This window comes from Columba livia, chromosome 15 (genome assembly GCF_036013475.1).
Source record: "Columba livia isolate bColLiv1 breed racing homer chromosome 15, bColLiv1.pat.W.v2, whole genome shotgun sequence".
Taxonomy (NCBI): domain Eukaryota; kingdom Metazoa; phylum Chordata; class Aves; order Columbiformes; family Columbidae; genus Columba; species Columba livia.
In genome coordinates, this window is record NC_088616.1 from 7,403,842 (window position 1) to 7,423,130 (window position 19,289).

Below are 19,289 nucleotides of genomic sequence, written 5' to 3' on the forward strand. Positions count from 1 at the left end.
CGACCTTCCCAGTGAGGGAAGGGAGGCTGACCTGTCTGTAATTGCCTCTATTTGCCTTTTAGTCTTTCTTGAAAATGGTGTAACACATGTGTTCTCCTGCTTTCCCGTGGCTGGGATTTCAGGACAGGGGATTGAGACGGAGGCATTCGTTCCACCAAACTCCCTTTGCAACTTGTCTGCTGGCAAAGCATGATTCTCCATGAGATGAACACCATTCAGGGTAGACACGTAACTAAGCAGTTCCTAAAATCAATTAAATTAGATCCCTTTTGTGCAACCCAATAACCAAAAGGAACACTATTATCTTAGAATCTAGTTAATCTTAAAGTAGCTCCACGCTCCTAAAATCTCCTCCAATCCATTTTTGTAAGATTTTAGTAACTAAGTGACTTTTCAAAACTGAAGCTCATTACACAGAGCAAACAAATCAAGAAGCTAATGAAAAAGAATCTGTTGTCTTCTAACCTCCACTGCAATACTACCAGTATTATTGATCCAGTTTTAAAAACCCTCCTGACACCAGTCCAAACACCAGACACACGGGTCAGGATGTATCTATATCCCCTATAACCACAACGAACGTGTGTGTTAACAACAACTACCTGATAACAGGAAAGACCAACTGATCTGCTCCCGGCTTCTTTCTCACTTCCTTGAAAGGAGAAAAAAACTGAAATCCTTCCCTGGCTACGCTGAATTTAGTTCCTAACCTCTCTTTCCACTTGCACGCTGTGTATCACAATGCCATAACCTCAAATTTCTCTCTACTGTACTTATCCAAATTGACCCTGCCATTTATCTTTTGCTGTGCTCATAATGAAAATACAATCTGTGCTGAAGGCCCAAAAAACTGTAAGATACTAACTTATTTCAGGAATAAACCCTATTTTCAGATCTACTACACTTCCATTAAAGAAAAAATAATAAAAAATCAAAAAACACAGATTACCTGAATGTTTGACTATTAAAAACAAAGTAGCATATAAGGGCACATTAAGTGCACCTGGTACCAAAGTTAATAGACAGAAATATGAAAAATGCATTCAGATAAGCTAGTCTCTCATCTTGTCCCAGATGCTAGAGGGGAATAAAACCAAAATAACCTTCAAAATGTGTAGCAGAAGCAGCCCAAGATCTAGTCTGTTCTTGGGAGCATCAGAAGGCAAATAATAGACGGACTTTGTTCTCCTCTGCTCCTACAGAGTCTCTCCACAACCATTCTTCTTCTTAATTGTTTCCCAAGGTGTCTTCGCTATTTTGACACTATTGCTGTGTCTGCTCTTGTAAGTAACTTCAAATCCTACCCAGCAGTATCAACAACACGGACATAGCTACTGTCACACTGCATGTGGCAACCAGGCTACACACGCTTACCGACCAAAAGGCTTCAGTAATTCTGCCGTAGGAACAGAAATGCTAACAGAAGAAGAGGAGGCAATCTGCCCATAGACTGGGAGACCACCACACTGGTAACCTCAGCTTCTCCTTTACAAGATCATCCTGATGAAGATTAAATATCTTAGGGTTTTTGCAGCACATAAACAGAAGCAAGATCTGCTTCTCATCCTATCACGCACATATCTTTTCTGTTGCCCTGTTTTAACATCTGACAAAACAGTTAAGTTCAGGACGACTCTTTAAAGAGGAATCATCTGAAAATTAACAGTGGGCACTTGCTCAAGGCAGCATGAAATGCAGAGTCTGTACCAAAACAGTTTACAGGTGAATGCCTTTGGTTAGCTCACACAACTGACAGATCCACTGCTTCATGTTAAGGCTGTGCCACCCTCACTGCACATCTGGAAAAAAATATCAGCTGATAACACACAAAGATGTGAATTATCTTGACAAACTCTAACTGTGACATTCCCTGGCCATAGACTTCTTATTAAATACACACATCAACACAAGGTGTTTCAGCTTTCGAATTGTTCAGCCTTCCATCAGCACACAATGACTGACAGCATCGGCGGCAAGATCTGCACGCTCGGTTTTGCCTTCTAGCTCAGGCTGCTTCTAACACCCCCTTCACCAACACGAGTCCTTCTCTCAAAGTTCCCACCTTTGTGCACCTTCTGTAACACAAGCACAGAACAGGCCTATTCTGCGAAGGCTAAAATAGCAGCAATCAATCTGTACCTGAAGTAGTATTATGAAACAGACACAATGTTATGCAAGATCACTAGGAAACAGGCAAGTTCTGTGTCTCCTTTATGATGTGTAATAGCTGCAAAAAGTGTGTTTCCATTATCTTTGTTTTAATGCCACTTCTTCCTCCCTATTTCTGATACCAAATTATAAGTGAAGGGTTGTTTGCTTGGCAACTCAAATTCAGCTGTGCAAGAAGACACCGCACAAAATAAACCAAACGCTCACAAGTAAGCAACGTCACACACGTGCTTAAAGCTAACGATTTTTATATATTTCGCTCCAACAAAAGCTTCCAACCGTAACTGACTGAATACAGAAAAAACAGTGCCCTCACAAATCTGCTTTCTTTAAAGCATTAATTTCAGTGAGATGAGGCCGTTCTAAATTATTTTCATTAATATTTTTCTTAAAGGAGTTTATGAACCTTAGGAAAAAAAAACTTCACAGCTACTACAAAAACAGATTTACATTCAGTACTTACTGAATTCAAGTCTCTCGGTAATTTCCAAGTTTCTTTGCTCCATTAGGTGAAACTACACAGGAGATGACACAGAAGCTACGTCATCAACAACACCCACTATCAAAGTACCGGCAGCGGTAAAGTTGGGCAGAGCAAGAGAGAAGCTCGTGGTCTTCAGGTGTGACACACACGGACAGCAGTTGGACTCTAATATTTCATTTTCCTTCCCCTGTGCAACAGAAAGCAGCTAGCGCCGGTGTCTGCCTCAGAGATGTCCAACAGCAGCAACGAAATAACGTCTACCTGCGAGACTGAAAGGCACATCACCTAGAAAGAGCAACTCATTTTGACAACGCTGTCTCCCTGAAGAAGCTCCCACAGCACTAAAGATGACCCTCAGAAAAGTAGAAGATTATTTTACAGACTTACGTGTGTATTAATAAAAATACATACACACACACACGAAGTTATTGCAAATCAGGGCTACTGTATTTGTCCAATGTTCCAAATAAGATCCTTATTTCTCAATGGTGGTGAATAAGAGGAAAGGGAAGATGAAGTGAAGCTTTTGAAGACTATAAGTTAAAAGATTTAGACCCTGAGTAATGACTGCGAATTACCAGCGATAATAGGAGTTTCAGTTTTCTTTTGATTCACACTATGGTTTTGCACAATACTTGACAGTATTTGTTGAGGCATCACTATTAAAGACATTTTTCCAAATAAAAATTTACGTTCTCTCTGTATCTTAGACATCTGAAAAGACAGATGGAAAGCATAACATATGTTAAAATGAAGATTTACAAAGCAAAAATTCTTGAAAGTGTAAACCAAATTAGGATGGAAGTGTTAGATTTCTAAGCTATCCCACATGCTTTTTCGTTTTATAAGAACAAACCCCAGAATTTTTCAAATCCTGTTTTTCAACTACCCCCTCCACCCCAATTTCACATTAACCTGCACTATCTTGCTAACAGGCTGAGATTTTTGATCACGTTCTTCTTTATTAGTAGGTAACAACAGACAGCAAAATCTCTAATAAAAACAGACACCAAGAATAGGTGTATTTTTTTTTAGCGTGAGGTTCCAGATACAATAACAAACCACCACATGTTGCTGTAGAAATAACTAACGGCACTGGACTACGACTCCAAGGGACATTCAGACAGACTAGAAAGTGAATAATCTGCAACAGAAAACTGGGAATGATTTCACAAGCTATCAAGAGATCTCTGGGGTACAACAAAGACTGACCCCCCGAGCACAGCCTTTATTCCTGCCTGCTGCTGGCAGGGCTCCTCCAGGAGCCACAGGGCAAGACAGCGCTTACCACACTAATTTTAAGTCATGACGAAGGAGGAAGGAATCAATGTGATAAACTCGAAGCACACAGGCAATTATTGCTCCAAAGTATGAATTTCAAAAAAGGAAAGGGCACAACTGCAGGACAGCCACATAAAATCAGGTTGGCAAATCATCTGCTCAACTTTTTCATCTCACACAGATGTTACAGCCCAACTCCTTGGAAAAATCTATTAAAAAACCCAAACAATGAGAAAGTATACAATAACTTGCTATTAGCAATGCTTCATGAATTGATAAGAATTAGCTGCTCTAAACTATCAATAAATGAGACAACTTCTAATCGTACAAATCTCCCGTCCCACACTACAACTGCAGGCACGACGTTACGCAGGTCAGTCACTGAAGGTGAAAAAAAAACCCAACAGCTTGTATCAAACTTAACACAGCTCAAAGTAAACATTTTTGCTTGGCATCATGACTTCCCATTCACGACCCCCCATCAACATATGTATACGGTAAAGTCTTAAGAAACACTACCACCATGAAATATCACCCCACGTTTTTTGCCATCCCAGCTAGCTATGGTGCCAGTACCACAAAGCAAAGGACATTCCCATGAAATCCTTACAACCACACTCACTCCTTCACCTCCATCCTTCCAGAGGAAACATTTCTTCCTCCCAATTTTCTGTTTATAAATCTAAGTCTGTTCACTTAACAGAATTATCCTTTTGCTTGTTCCAGGAAGGCATGGATAAAGCATGTGTATAAAAGCAATTCTTACTGTGAGAGCACACAACTGACATTAAAGTTTTGTGTACATCACCTAAAACCCGAGCAGACCGATTAAACAGGCTTCCATGAAACTTTGCAGCTATGCAGGAATGAAGCCTTCTAAAACATATGTACTAATGCTTTCATGCGTACAAACAAAATCTGGTTTTACATCACCAAGATGTCAGTTCCACTCAGAATCTCAGCTAAGTACGTGAACATAAGCTTAAAAACACTTGCCTCTCCTTCAGCGACTTTGTTTTCAAGGTAGTCCACCCCTTTTAAAACTAAAAACTAAATTCACTGAAATACACCTGCTTTTTGGGAGGAGAGCAAGATCAAATCAGGCTGCGTATTGACACAAACTCCCTTCTGTGAAGTTCTGCAGCTCGCTGGGAGTTGGCCAGAGATCTGCTTATCTCGGCACGTACAAAGCAACGTGCGACAAGGCCGGTCTTTCCCCGCTTTTCAAACACAGGCACTAAGATACTAACACGCTGGGCTGTAAAGAGAACGTGAACTACCAAAGATCTCAGCCTGCAGCTCTTGCAGCAGCAGCCATACTGTTCCTGAAGTTGTGGAGGGGGGGGTGGAAATCCAAACCACAGACACAAGAAAGTGTAAGGTGAAAATGCAGCTCTGACGGACTTTTGAAGCTGCTCATCTCACCTTCTTTCCAACTTCACTTATTTTACAAATTCATTAACTCACAACACAGTTAAGAACACCCTCTGCTCTGGCCCCAATTATGATTTGTCGTTACTGGAACCAGCACAGCCGAAGGCTGCAGGGTACGTAAGTGATGCAGAGAGGCATTACTTGCACGGCAATGCAGACCACCCCCAAGCCACCCGCAGAACCACGGGGAAGGGGCACCTGACGAACGCCAGGTTTGCTGCTGCTCCATCCTAGCACGTTTTTCACAATCTGTGCACAGAGTTCAGACCAAGACCAACTCAAGAACGCTGCCAGTTCACAGTATATTCTGCCGGAGGACCAATGGCAGCAACGTGCAAAGTAATCACGACACTCAACCTTAAAATGATATACTGCCATGGCCACAGTTACTGTAATTCTACTTTTCATGTAAGTCTCTTGTTTATTCTGCAGCACACTAGATGAGAATACCTTGTAACAGTTAGAGAAGAGACAAATGCTTAGGTATGAAAAATACTGTATACCTAATAAAGCAGTAATTAGACAAGAGCACTACTACTACGTGGCTAGACAAGGAAAAAAATCTTTCCCATGGACATTTTACCATAAGAGTCAGCTGGTTCAATGCTGCACAGCAGCGGCAAGCTAAGTTAACAGCCGTAAGTCTTAACCTCCTTTATTCATATAACGAGCAACCGGACAACTGCAAAACGTTGACTATCGTAAAACTTAACGATGGTCACAGTACATGTTTCTGTTATCCTTTCATCGATACTCCCTTCTCCAAGACCACACACTTGATTTAGCCACTTAAGTTTAACAGGAAAGGCCGCATTTTCACAACGTAAGTAGAGAATTTCAATTTCACAAAGTTCACTCCGGTAAGCTGAGGAGCTATTTTTACCAGAAAGATTAAAGGCAGCTAAAATTTGCCCTGACAAAAGGAGTTGCTTAACATCACCGCATCAAAGCATAAAGTGAAATATAAACACGGATGAGCAGTTGCTTTCTGCCGAACGTTCAGGCCTGCCGTCAGACCCTCCGCCATCGCACCGCTGTGCTCGACTACAAGCATTTGCAGGCTCGGAGCCTGACTGTTCAGCAACAGAACTGCAGAGCCGGGCCTAACGCAACATCTTTTAAAGCACGTCCCACTCACGCTAGTTGCAGTATCAAACACCGCAGGTTTAGGACTGCAATTACAATTCAGTTATCCAATACATAACTTACTGCCTGTTCAGGGTGCAAGCTTCAAACCCATTTCCCCCAGCATCTCTGGTCACAAAGGCGACTTCCCAAGTTGCAAAGTAACTTTTTCATTCTGGTTTAGCTTCAGGAGCAGGTATTCGATAGCAGTCACTACTCAAACTATCTGTATTGCCTGCTACAATGCACAGAAATGTTCAACAATCTTTCAACAAGCAACATTTGCTGCTGGCAACACACCTAAAGAGGTTTTTTTGGAAAAAGCACTTTAAAGTGCACACACATTACCCGCACTCTCAAGCAGAAAGGTATTTTTGCCTGAAGAACACCGGGATGATGACAGAACGCTACAGACACAATTCTGCTCGTTCAAAATACAACCTGTGGTTTGCCGTCCCTGGTGACCAAAGGCCCCTTCAGCCGCGCAAAACTTTATGCGGATGCTGGAGTTTACATATCAGGCACTGCACCGAGCTCACTGAGACGCATTAGAACTTGCTGAACAGGACGTAATTATGACTGAAGCATTCCAGAACAGACCAAGTGAACTTCAAAAAAGGGAAAAAAAAGACACCGCTTCAAACACCTTTCACTGGCTACCAGCAGAGTCTAAAATGCCTAGCTGAAGAATTAAAGAAAAACTGCTTTTCCTGAGTTACTGTGGTGCATTTTGTAGCAACTTGCGTATCAGCCTTCCATGAGATATTCTGCTGCTTCCACGAAAAGGTTTAACGTAGTTCAATCACAAGACCTCACCAAGATATTCTCTACCAATTCATGCTCTCAATACCATTTCTTTTTGGCATGTTCCATTTATTTGTAAGCTGAGAAAAAAGAATAAATCTATAAAAAAACCCCGAAAGGACTGAAGTACCTATAAGCTATTGCCAAATACAGATTAAGCAAACCGAAAAAACCCACAGAATTTATCAGCTCAAGTGTAGTGACAATTTTTTAGTCTATAAAAACACAGCAGGAATTGTATGATTAACTTATCACTGTCCCTTCAACAAGATTCCTTAATCTCTGAAAACCGAAATGCAAGCCCAACACACTTCATGTTCCTATAAAACCACTGTTTCAGTGATTAAAACAGCTGGAACACAGAAAGACACCAGTCCACGCATACATGCTCCAATGCACAAACGTGTATTTACAACGGGCACAAGTTTGTTGGAAATGAGAAATTTTGATGCGTTTTATTACCTGCAAACCCATTACAATTGAAAAACAAGCACGCCGAAGACACTACACAACATACAGAGAAGTCGGAGGGACTGCCAGCCTTCTGGGCATTTCATCACGCAGCCAACACCACAACTTTAATTATTATCTGCAAATTGTTCGTTTTTTGAAGAAAAACGCTCAGAAGAGGTGGAGCCCAGCGCCTTAAACGAGGGTCACAGTGGGGAGAATAAAAAAAGCAAAATATTAGTAGGCTATTAGGGAGTTTTTATTCCGTCGCGTGTCGCACGCAGGAGCACAGTGGAAGCGGCTGCCTACATGGAGCTTTTAGTTGTGGGCGATACACAGCTTTTAAAAAGGAGAGATGGAAACCCCCAGCACCCCCTCCAGAAGCGGGGCGGCCGGCGTTTCTGCGGCCGGGTTTTCCTCCTTCCCCACCGGCATCCCGCTCACCTGGGCACCCCCAGCATCCAAGCCGAGGCAGATCCCTCCATCCCTTCAGCATTAAAACGAAGCGGCGGTCGACGATGGAGGAAAAGGAAATTCAACTCAAAAGGCCCTAACTCGTCTCTCCCGACCACTATTTATAGCTGGGACGGCACTTGGCGTACGGGTCCCACCCGGTAACTTCGACTGGAGGAGGCCCAGCGGCTCCGGGAGGGATCCTTCCCCCTTTCCCGGCACCTCGCCAGGCCGGTTCCCACCCCCGGCGGGAACGGGCGGTTCCTCACCGCCCCCCCTCCCCCCCCCCCCGCTCCGGCGGCCGCCGGGCCCGACCGCCCGCCAGAGGAGGAGCACGGGGGGAACCGCCGGCCAGGCCCGCCCGCCCCCGCACCGCCCTGCAGGCCTTACCTGTGCTATCGCTGGCGGAGAAGCCCGGCGAGTTGAGCTTGGCTCGCTTCGGGTTGGGCGGCCCGTCGAGTAAGTTCTCCGCCATGGTAGCCGGCAGGGCCGTCCGAGGAGAGGCCGCCGAGCCGGTAATCGTTGGAGCCGGTGGGAGTCCGAGGGGGGGTGAAGCTCTCTCTCCCCGTTCCTCCGAAGGGGAACCCGCCGCCGAGCAACAGCGCCGCTCAGTGCCCGACCGGCGGCGGCCCCCGTTCCCCCATGCCCGGGCCGGGCCGCCGCCGCCGCAGCAGGCCGCAGGGGAGGAGGGTTCGGGGCGGGGTGGGGAAGAGCCCAGCGCCCCCTCCCTGCCGGCCTCGCTCCTCCCGGCCTCTTCCCCCCGCCCGGCCGCCGCCGCCGAGGAGGTGCCCGGATGGCGGCTCAGTCAGTCACTCGGGGAGCATAGCGCCCCCCCCGCTCCCCTCCACCGCGCCCCGTCCCCTCCCCTCCGCGCCGGGGGGTTCGCCCCGGCCCCGCGGCGGCCCCCGCCCGCCGCCCCCGCCCGCGGCCGAACCGCGGCCGAGGTAGGGGAGGGAGGGGGGGGAGGAAATCTTAAAAAAACACAAAAAATCGGAAAAAACCCGAAAACACCCAAAAAACGCCCCAAAACAATGAGCGCGGCGCGGCGGCGGCCGCGGCTCCCGGTCCCGGCGGCGGCGCTCGGCTGGCTCCGGCCGGCTCTGCCCCGCTGCCTCGAGCCCCTCTGCCCGTCGGCGGCGCTCCGCGCGGCTGCCCGTGTCCCGGCGGGCGGCCCCGCTGCCCCGGCCCGGCCCGGCCCGGCCCCGCTCCGCTCGCGCCGCGCTCCGGCTCCGCGACAAGATGGCGGCTGTTGATTCCTCAATTAAAAAAAAAAGTTTTTTTTTCTCTTCTCTTTTCCAGAGACCATGGGGGCGGGGCCGGGGCGGGGCCTGCGCCTTGCGTCACCGCGCACGGGCACGCCCCTCCCGCCCCCGCCGCCGCCGGAAAGGCGCGAGCGGCGGCGGAAACCGACGGGCTCGTCCTCAGTTGCTCCGCGGAGGGGCTGGCGGGCGGGGGTCCGCGGAGCGCTCGGGGGGCGCCCCCCTGCGGTGTCCCCGTGCCCTCGGCGCCCTCACAGTTGCCGCGTCGCTTCATCCCCCTGCAGTGCCTTCCCCAGCGGCCCCCAAGGCTGCCCTCAGTCGCTCGCCTCCGCCTGCCCTACTTGCCCCTGTCAGGGCTTCCCCCCTCAGCACTGCCACAGCTGCCCCCCTCACAGTCATCCTCCACATTATCCTCCCCTCGGTCCCCCACAGTCTCCCCCTCAGTCGTGCGGCAAATGTCCTCCTCGAGGTCCCCACTTAGTGCCTCTGGTTCCCCGAGGTCCCCGGTGCTGAGGCACAGCAGGACCCAACACCCCCACACAGCCCAGAGGGGCCGTGCCAGCCTGTGCCCCCTCCAGCTGACATGCAGCCGAGGCCTCAGAGCGATGCTGAGGCTGTGGGGTGCTTGTGTCCTCCCCGCACCCGCCTGCCCAGGCTGCCCTCGGCGTTCCCCATTGCCTGCCCTTGTCCTCAGTCTCCTCCTGAGGAAACCTACCAAGCAGCCTCCGCAGACCCCTCATGCCTGCCCCCACATGCACCCTGCCGGGTTTTGCTGTGGCTTGGCTGGTGGGCTTCTCCCCCTGCTTTTTGCTCGCCCACAGGCTTGGCTTTCCACTGCTCCTCAACCCTCACACACGGCTCCGCCATGCTCCAAAAGCCCCACTGCAGCGGCTGGCCCAGCCATACACAAGGGCACATCTCCAAGCCAAGCTGATCCTGTCTCTCAAGCACCAGCGCCGAACCCAGGTTTGCTTTACAAACACCTCATGCTCTGTCTAGACAGACTTCCCCAGCCTGAAACAGGCTTATAGGACTGGAGCTCATATACTTGAGTGGATTTCCATACTGGTTCCCAACCTGAGAAGCAGGTCGTATGAGCCCCGGTGATGTGACGTGCCGATGTGGCAGCAGAGCTCCTTGTACCCAAACTGGTTGCTTGGGGCTGTTTTCGTCACCTACATGTGGACAGGTCCCCTAAGAGCAGCCATAACCCAACGATGGGCTGGAGAAGGGCACTGAGACAATTCTGAGGATGTGTTGATGAAGTCCATAAGGCACAATGGATTCATCAGTAACATTTTATTGGTTTAAAGGAGATCTATAATGACACCTTCTTTTGCAAAGAGCGAGTCTGTCTTTTGTTTACTGCAAAACTTGAATTCATTACATTTACTTCTACATTTACATGCATTTAATTACATTTACTTGCAAATTCTGTATTTATTTACATGCTGCCTGTCCTTGCTGAGGTCTGGCTGTAATCACACTAGAGGACTCTTACAGGCCTCTGCTTCTATCACTATATTACTCATTCGCTACACAAACAAGTGCTCTCTGGTTATGTCTACCTTAATTTCTTTCAAAAGCAGCGAGTTTCCATCTGTTTTAGGATGGCTCAGCGTGGAACAGGGTTTGGTGTCTCACAGCAGCTCCAGACATGAGAGCAACAGCTCTTGTCCAGCCGTGCTTTACTGTAATACAAGGCATTTGCCTCGGTTTAGGTTGAGGGAAAATGTTTTGCTGTTGGAGGTAAGGGGGTGGAAATCAGGTCAGATTGTCTGTCAGGCATAGCTGAGGACAGCAGCACCCTGTGCTATCTGCTGCTTCAACTTTTTAACAAGTTGGGTCAGCTCATCTTGAACTGCAGCTCGGGTAGTTTTTTGCACTTGCCTTGCCTATTACATCACTTGTGGTCTTGGAAACAAAGGATTTTCTGGAGCGGCTGATGCCAGGAGACCCCCATAGCATTTTCCACCACTTATGACCCGCTTCTCTGCGGCTGCAAAAACTCTGCAGCTCTGGTATGGAGATCTAGCCTTGGGCACAGAACAGGAGCGGTCCTGCAGCTACCACCCGGCTCCAAGAGGATGATTGAGCCACCCGGTGCTGGACAACACACTGATGTTATACAGCTGCTCTGACCGCACAGCAGAGGCAGAGGCCAGGGTACCATCATCACCGTAACGAGCTGGTGTGCAAGGGTGTATGCCAGGACAATGTGACGTACTCCATGTTGGGAGTGGGGAGCAGCTGGGAGGACTCACGGAGGCTGTGATTCCTCTCCCCTTGGCTGGGAGAGCTCCTCTGCCTTTACAGCAAGCACCAGACTTGCCACATTGGTGAAATCAGAGTGGGGCTGTAAGTCCTGGGGCAGAGAGGGAGAGGAAGGAGGCGCTTTGAAGAGAGGGAATCCTATACCCCGGGGCAGTAGGGGAGGAGGATCTTATTGCTACTGTGTCCTGCAGCTTCTTGGTAGCATGATGTCCCCTTAGAATGGCCCCAGTTGCCCCCTGCTGTGAGATTAGAAAATCGTCGGGTTAATGGCAGGAGGGAAGACCTTGACCTTTATACATTGCCTCTGTAAACAGGGCTATGATTAAACACCCAAAAGACTTGACAGTACTGTGGTGCTCAGGGTACCACAGCACCTTGGGTTTTGATACTGGAAGAATCGGATGGCCTCACCCACTGGTAATGCCAAACACAGAATGAGCTCAAACAGAGTAGGAGGATTTTGTGAGAAGGAAACTGTTTGAAGAACACTATATAGCAAGGAAATGAGCCCTGCTATTGCAAATGTGCACCCAGGATCCCCAGTCTGGACCCCTGTGCACGACTCCCTGCTTCCCCAGCTGACGGTTAAGCCTTTCCACCTGTGGTGCTCAGGAGGCACGGTGAAGCAGGTGCTTGATGGATAACTCCTTTATTCAGGGGCTAGTTCCAAGATAAGTTGCATAATAAAATCTGCACTGCTGCAGCCGATTTCCAGACTTCCTGTCTCCAAAACTAAGCTGCTTAAAGATACAGTTCCCGAGATCCTACCTTCCTTCCCCAGACAAAATGTGCAAGTGTCGTTTCTATAGCTTGTGACCTCAAAACCTTAGAGCCAAACAATTAATATTTGAAAAACTTCCGAGGAGCTCTGCACTGTAACTTGTAGTCACCATGGCATCATCAGAGCAGTTCTCATTGGGAATAAGAGAACCTGTTTTTCCTGGTAACGTTATGTCCCAGCATCTGGTTGCCTCACCAGCCCCTTGTGTGGCCAAGTGAAGCTGTCCCAGTCTCAAAGACAAGCCCAGCACCCCTTACCTCCTCACCTCCCGCCTGCTGCAGAAGGTGCTGCCTGTTCTTCCTCCAAGTGTGTCTCTGGTTATACACACCCGGCACTCATGGGATTGTGAAGCAACTTTATGTGAAATAAATGTTGTTTCTGGCTTCTGATTTTCATTGTATGTGTGAATTCTTGTTGTGTTCAGGAAGTGGTGGTAACCCCTGGGACCGCAATCAAAGTGCTGTCTGGTGTTCAGCTCTACGTCTGTGCACTTCTGCAAACCCTCAGCTCCAACTAACATCCCAAGAGGCCTCCTTGCTTCATTTTATGCAAAACAAAGTATCTGCAGGTGGCTAGCCGTGTTTTGTAGGTGCCAACCAGTCATTTAATGCTGCTAATCTCTGGTAAGACCTGATTCTCCTTTTCAGTATGTATTCATTATTTTAAAGCCATTTCCTACCTACTTGTTGAATAGTGTAGTGGGAACTGGATGGACATTACTGTGAACTGTCCTTCCTACCAGAGCTGGTTCCTCTGTCCATTCTTTCTTCTGCTCACTCCATGCACCTCAGAACAGTGACACTTAAGCATTTTGAACCTCTGCCCCAAGGACTCAGCAATTCCCTGTCCCTTGAAAGTTCTCTTCAGAGTCCTCCTCACCCATCTCTGTCCTCTGCTCTTTCCATGAGGGCATTGCAGAGATGAGATCACAGGCTCAGCACATTCTACCACATTAAGCATTGTTCCTTTTGATCAAATGCAATCCAAGCGTTTATTAATCCACTTGGATAGACTGCATATTTTTTTTTGTGGAAGTAAATTCATTGTTATAAATCTTGTAGTTCAGTTGTTTTTGTCTCTCTTCATATAGCTTTTTTACTTGTTGTTGTTGGTAGCAGTGCTCACAATGATACAGTGACTTCATGTAAGCATTTGGAAATGCCCTTCTTGCATTCTGGCTGACAGTCCGTATTTTTTTCTGCAGCAAAATCTGATGTTCCCATGAAAACTCTGCCTGAGCTCATAGTCTCACCATCATCCTCTTAGTCACCTGTGTGCAAAAGCCATGGGGACACTGATTGCGTCTTCCCCTGCTCTGCCATTGTCCTGGCTGGTGGAAGTAGCCACAACGGTACAGCTCTGCTGTTGCTCCTGCTCCTTTGAGCCTGGCCTGTCCCTCTGCCTCAGTTCTCTTCTTTAAAAGAACTCTTGGTGTCAATCACAGCTTTAATGCCAGACCTTTAGTTATCTCTAGGATCTCCATTCTTGGAAAATTCTCCCTACCTTGTCAAGGGCTAATCCTGGCTTGTCTACCAACCCCTAAGCTTTTTGCTTTGGTCTCAACTCCTCACACCTGCTAAAAAGCTTTATTTCTTATCAAAAAGTCAGTTGAACTCCCAGAGTCACCCAGGGAGCAACTGCAAGCTCTTCTGTAGTGTCAGCCTCTCTTTCTCATCTGGGTTAAAAGTCATCCCTGTGAAATGTTTTGGTTTTAGGTGGCAGACAGGTCCCTCATCTTCTGCATTAGGCTCCAGGAGTTAACTCTACTGAAGTTCTTGAAGGGTAAAGCCTCAGAAGTGGCTGTCCTGTCCTTGCTCAGGCACTGTCCTGTGCCATTATGCATTTGATAGGCCCAGTTGGGGCAGAGACCAGCTCCAAAGTTGAATGAACAACAGAACTGTCCCTCTGAAGACCCCAACCGCTGTCCCAAGATGAGCTTCTCAGAGGGAAATGGTCGGCTCTTCCTCAGGACATCCCTTCCCTACTGCTGTCTGGAGCACCCAGTCACCACCCCATCTGCAGACTCTGCTCAGCCCTCTCCTTTCCCCAAGGAACCTAAATTTTGTGTTTGCTGGCACTTTCAGCAATGGAAATGCCTGGTGACTACAGTTCTGTGGCTGTACACATGCAAACCCCTCTAGTTTATGGCACACAAGACCTCTGCAGCTTTGCAGGTGGCCATCGTTCCACCCTACTGAACTAGGGGTCCCCCCACCATCACTCTTCTTGGGGAGTCTCCCAGCCTGCATCTCCCACGGGTCACCTTGAAGAAGAACAGGGTTGCTCATCCTCCTCAAGCCTTCAAGCAAGGTTGTGGACTGTGCTCTCCTCCCGTGGAGAGAAGGGCCTCAGCAGCCACCAGGAAGTCTTTCTGGGCTGGGTCTCTGTAAAATTGTCCTGCTGAACCTGTTCCAATTTGTATAAAATTCTTCAATATTCATCAGGGCCAGGAGCCCATTGAGCTGTGTTGACAAGGTGAATACATCAACTGCCTGTTTGTTTCTCCAGCCTCACTTTTCCTCCACCACCAGGGTTCTTCCCCTCTTTTAGACAAAAAAGAACAACTTCCACAGGAGAAAGGAGCTCAGATCTTGTCGTGGTCTGGCTTGAAGTGGGACCTGTTATCCTGTTATGATCCAGCCCCACATTGTTTGAAGAGCACCCCGTCGAGCCATACCCTGGGTCCCTGGTCCCCATCACCACGTTAGCCAAGCAGCTATCAGGAAAGATCTATCTCCAGGCCCAGCCTTGGGTGGGTGGGTGGACATGGTGGTCTCTTGAGGGCCCCCTTGCTCAGGAGCTGAGGTTCAAGAGACCTGGGGTCAAACCAGACAAGCTGTGGCAGATGCCAAGCAAAGGAGACACTTCCCTCTGGTCTGGAGATACGAGACTGCTGCTTGTCTTCTCAGCATTTCTGGGGGACTGGTAGAGTTGGATGATGATGGGCTTTTTTTCCCTTCTTTCTAGCAAATGACACATTTGTGGACAATTACACTTTTCTGCAGGTGAGTAGCTCTTGCATGTTGAGATATTCAGTAAGTGTTCAGAAAACCCCCAAGGTTTCAGCTTTTGTAATTTGAAAAGCACCGAAACTTTCTGATCTATTAATTGATAAAGAAAACATTTAATTTCCATGCTACATGAGCAAAGCTTTAAAAACAGCTTTTAGCTCCAAAACTGGGAAAATAAAAGGAGTAAGAAATGACAAAGTGACCAAAACATATCATTTCACCAACATTCCCCCCACTGACTTTTTCAAATCAGTTTGATTCCAACCAGATTTGTTATTTTTTCTTGTTATGGCAACAAGCAGTTCAAAGGCTCTGCTATTTCTCTAGCCCTGTGGTTGTCTCAGAGAGCTCCCTGGGTAGGGTCTGGCTCTCATGTATCCCACTCACATGCATCTCGCTTCCCTCCTATTGACTTGTGTTGGCTGCTTGAATCCAAGCTGGCATCTCCTGGGCCCCCACACACAGTTTGCAGAGCCAAAGCCAAACCCTTGCTGCTGTTCAGTCCAGAGTTTCTCCCAAACGCAGAGTGAGGTCTTCAGCTATAAAACCTTTTCCAGCAGAAACCACTTTTCACCATGTGTTTGCACAGTGCCTGAATAATGGGCTCAGGCAAAAATAGAAATAATTGTTGTCATTACGGCTTCTAGCTCAGGTTAAGGGGATCAGAGCAGGGCAGCGGAGTGGACTGTTGGGGTGCTGATAGCTGACACAGGAAAACTAGGATAACTTCCACTGGAAAACCTGCGTGAGAGCAACTCCGACAAGGTGCTCTACTCCGCTGCTTTCAAGGGTATCAAAAAAACAATCACCCTCTCAGCTGTGATGTCCCACTCTGTGACATTCATGGCAGGAGAATTTAAAGCTGAAGGAATCTCTTGGCACAGTATGTAATTTGCCTGGGGAAATTAGTTTCAAAAAGGATCAGAAAGTTAAATACTATTGCTGGGCTTAAAATGAAGGCGAATAATTTTATAGCCAAAATAATATTTCTCTATGATAAATTATGTAGAAGGCAAGAGTAATAAAATGTCATGCTCCAGGGTGTAAAACAATCCCTGTAAAGGTCAGGAAGCACTTTTAACGTACGTGCACATCACCGCATGTTAGTCCAGATGCATTTTAATTTGTTTGGGGTTTGTGTCCTTGATTGGATGTGATACTCTTCTTGCCTGAAGTTCCCCAAGTTCCCCTGGCCCCATTGTCAGCTGGACAGGGACAGAAACCTTCCCTGGCTCTCTCAGATTATCGCTTCATTCCTTTACACACGACGCCAGATTGTTTTTGTTACGGATATTACACCTGTCCCATTCTTGCAAGGCCTGACGCACGGTAGGTCTTGGCATCAACTTGCCCTCTGATTTATGACTCTACAAATTCACTGTTACAACACTGTCTCTAATTATCACAGGATTAACTTTTCAAACCAACCTGTCCACCTTCTGCGTGCTGCTTACTTCCTACGATGCCAAATTCAACAGGTTGGCTGCCCATGTGCGCAGCCATGCACATGCACTCTGTGCTTTGGGCTCAGATCATCCTAGGTCACTTTTTTTTCTGTTTTCTGAAGCCAACAGCAAACTAGGTGTTAAAAAGACAAACTCGCTTTTTTTCCCGTTTTTCTTCCTACCCCATATCAGCTATTAGATCTTGTCCCTGCCTTGTGCTTAGTGGGGCAGTGGAGCCAGATCAGTTCCAAATCACCCAGCCTGGAGGTCCCACCACTGTGATCCTGGAGTGATGCTTGACAAACTACCACACCTTGGATCTGTTCCCCAGCTCCACCATATCCAGATTACAGTCGTATCTGTTAAACCAGACTGTAAGCAACCAGCTTGGCCCCTCTGCCAGGTCAGCTCCATTCCCCATGGTCCAAGCCCACATCTCTGCTTATCTGAAGGCTTCTCAGCTGCCCTCCGGGCTCTTCTACACAAGAAGGCGCTTGGTGTTCATTTAGGGAAATTTACCAGGCTGGTTTGAATTTGAGAGCTATGAAATACACTTGTAAAATAAGAACAGACCCAACCTTTTTACAACGGCTTTCAGTGATGCTCACAGCATCCTGAAATTCTTGGGTGGAATTTGCTCACCAGCTTTGTAAAATCACACTCTGGGAGAGGGGAAATAGGGCAGAATTCAAGCTAGGAAAGCCAACTTACGTTACTGAAGTTTTAAAACAGGACAGATTTGTTGTCTCAAACCCATACTACCAAAGCAGCCAGGGACCTCATAAAATACAGGATTTTGCATGGGTGGAGGCTCTGCCATGATGAGATTATAACTTAAAACGTCGCAAATGTACCAGAATGAGCACAAGCACAGTCACTGGAGCAAGTGCAGTCCCGTGAGCCCATCCCACACATGGGGAGAGCGAAGCAATCAGGAAGAAGAGTGATGAGAGACTTCCAGGCATGGTGACCAGTCCAGACTGGCCCCCTGACACACGCAATGGCACTGGGGTTGAGCTTTGGTTGATAGCACCTACACCAGCTGCACACAGTGCTCTCCAGCCCCTTTGCACGCTTGGTCCTGCCTCCTCCTGCGGTTACAAGGAAGGGGCCAGGCCAGCCCAGGCCAGCCAAGGCTGGGTAGCTGCACCACAAAGGGTGCAAACCCACCGCAGTGTTGCTTAAAAGCTTCTAGGAGGCATCCAGTGAAGAGGCACACCTGCAGAGGGCATGTGGATTTTACTCACTCACAACATGATGCTTCATTTACCTTCTTATGGCTCCAGCAGCTGGTGAAAACTCATGGTGAAGCCCAGACACCCATTCCTGGGCCTCTTTGTGGGATGTCCAACAGCTGTTCCCTTGGTGGCTTCTTATTCTGTCAAAGCCAGAAAACATCCGAGCACGGTTCGGCAGCGGGTGGGCTCTCTGCGGCTCTGGACGTGGAGTTCAAATCCCTCCTCCCAGACATCTCAGGCTTTTTGGAGAGCTGCTGGAAAAAAATCTCATTCTCATTATTTGATTCCTCTGGTCTGTAAGTGGTTACTGTCGAGACATGGCCCTGGTTTCTCCTCAGTCTTCAATCAGAGATGCTCAGAATGCCTCTTTCAGAGCAAAGGCAGCGCCATCTCCACCACCCCCGCTCTCCTGGAGCAAACAGTGACCCTCTGCGCTCCCACGCCAGCACGAGTTCCCACTGCAGCAATGGGATATCTTTACAGCTTTGGTTATCAATTCGGATTATCGGCTGACTGTGCCCAAACCATCAAAATAACACCCCCAAACTATCTGGCTTTGTATTTTCCCGAGTTTAAGTCCAACTGAAACCACTAGATCATCTTTTCAGTATTTTGGGTGTCATAGGTCATTGTACAGGTGGTTCCAAAAAGATGGACCCGATTTCAAATCAGTGTATTTCACAATGGCACCATGTTACAATTATACAACAATTACAAACAGTTTAATGAGTTATCAGGTTTTAGTAACGTTCTATAAATGCTCTATGGTCTTTGACATATCCCCATAAGAAAAAGTCATAGGGTGCGATTTCAAATCGGGTACATGTTTTTGAAACACCCTGAATTTCACTTGAACACTGAGCCCTGTAACTTGAGTCAGACTAAAACCCAATGGCTCCCGGGAGAGCAGAGCTGCTCTGGGCTGAGATGGGGAGCAACGAGATGCCAGCGTGGCCAGGGAGGGTTTAAACACTCGCAGCACGAGCTTGTCCCTCCAGCCCAAAGGAAAGGGGACGACCCAGGCACCCGCGATCCCTCTCCCTCCCCACTGGCACAGGGCACTGAGCTCTCGGCCCCGGTG

General features: G+C 47.9%; 1 protein-coding gene across 6 annotated transcripts in view; it reads right to left on the reverse strand.

Annotated features, from left to right (window-relative positions):
* The window catches only part of CREBBP (CREB binding protein), a 93,610-nt gene extending 84,144 nt beyond the window's left edge, over positions 1-9,466 (reverse strand). For 3 of the 6 annotated variants that reach the window (XM_065030834.1, XM_065030835.1, XM_065030830.1), the window contains exon 1: positions 8,591-9,465. In XM_065030834.1, coding sequence (XP_064886906.1) covers positions 8,591-8,675 — 85 coding nt within the window. In that variant the 5' untranslated portion in view covers positions 8,676-9,465. Of the gene's footprint in view, positions 1-8,191; positions 8,421-8,590 lie in introns of those variants that run through there. The other 3 variants (XM_065030832.1, XM_065030831.1, XM_065030833.1) reach the window with 2 other exon arrangements.
* Positions 9,467-19,289: the final 9,823 nt, after the last annotated feature.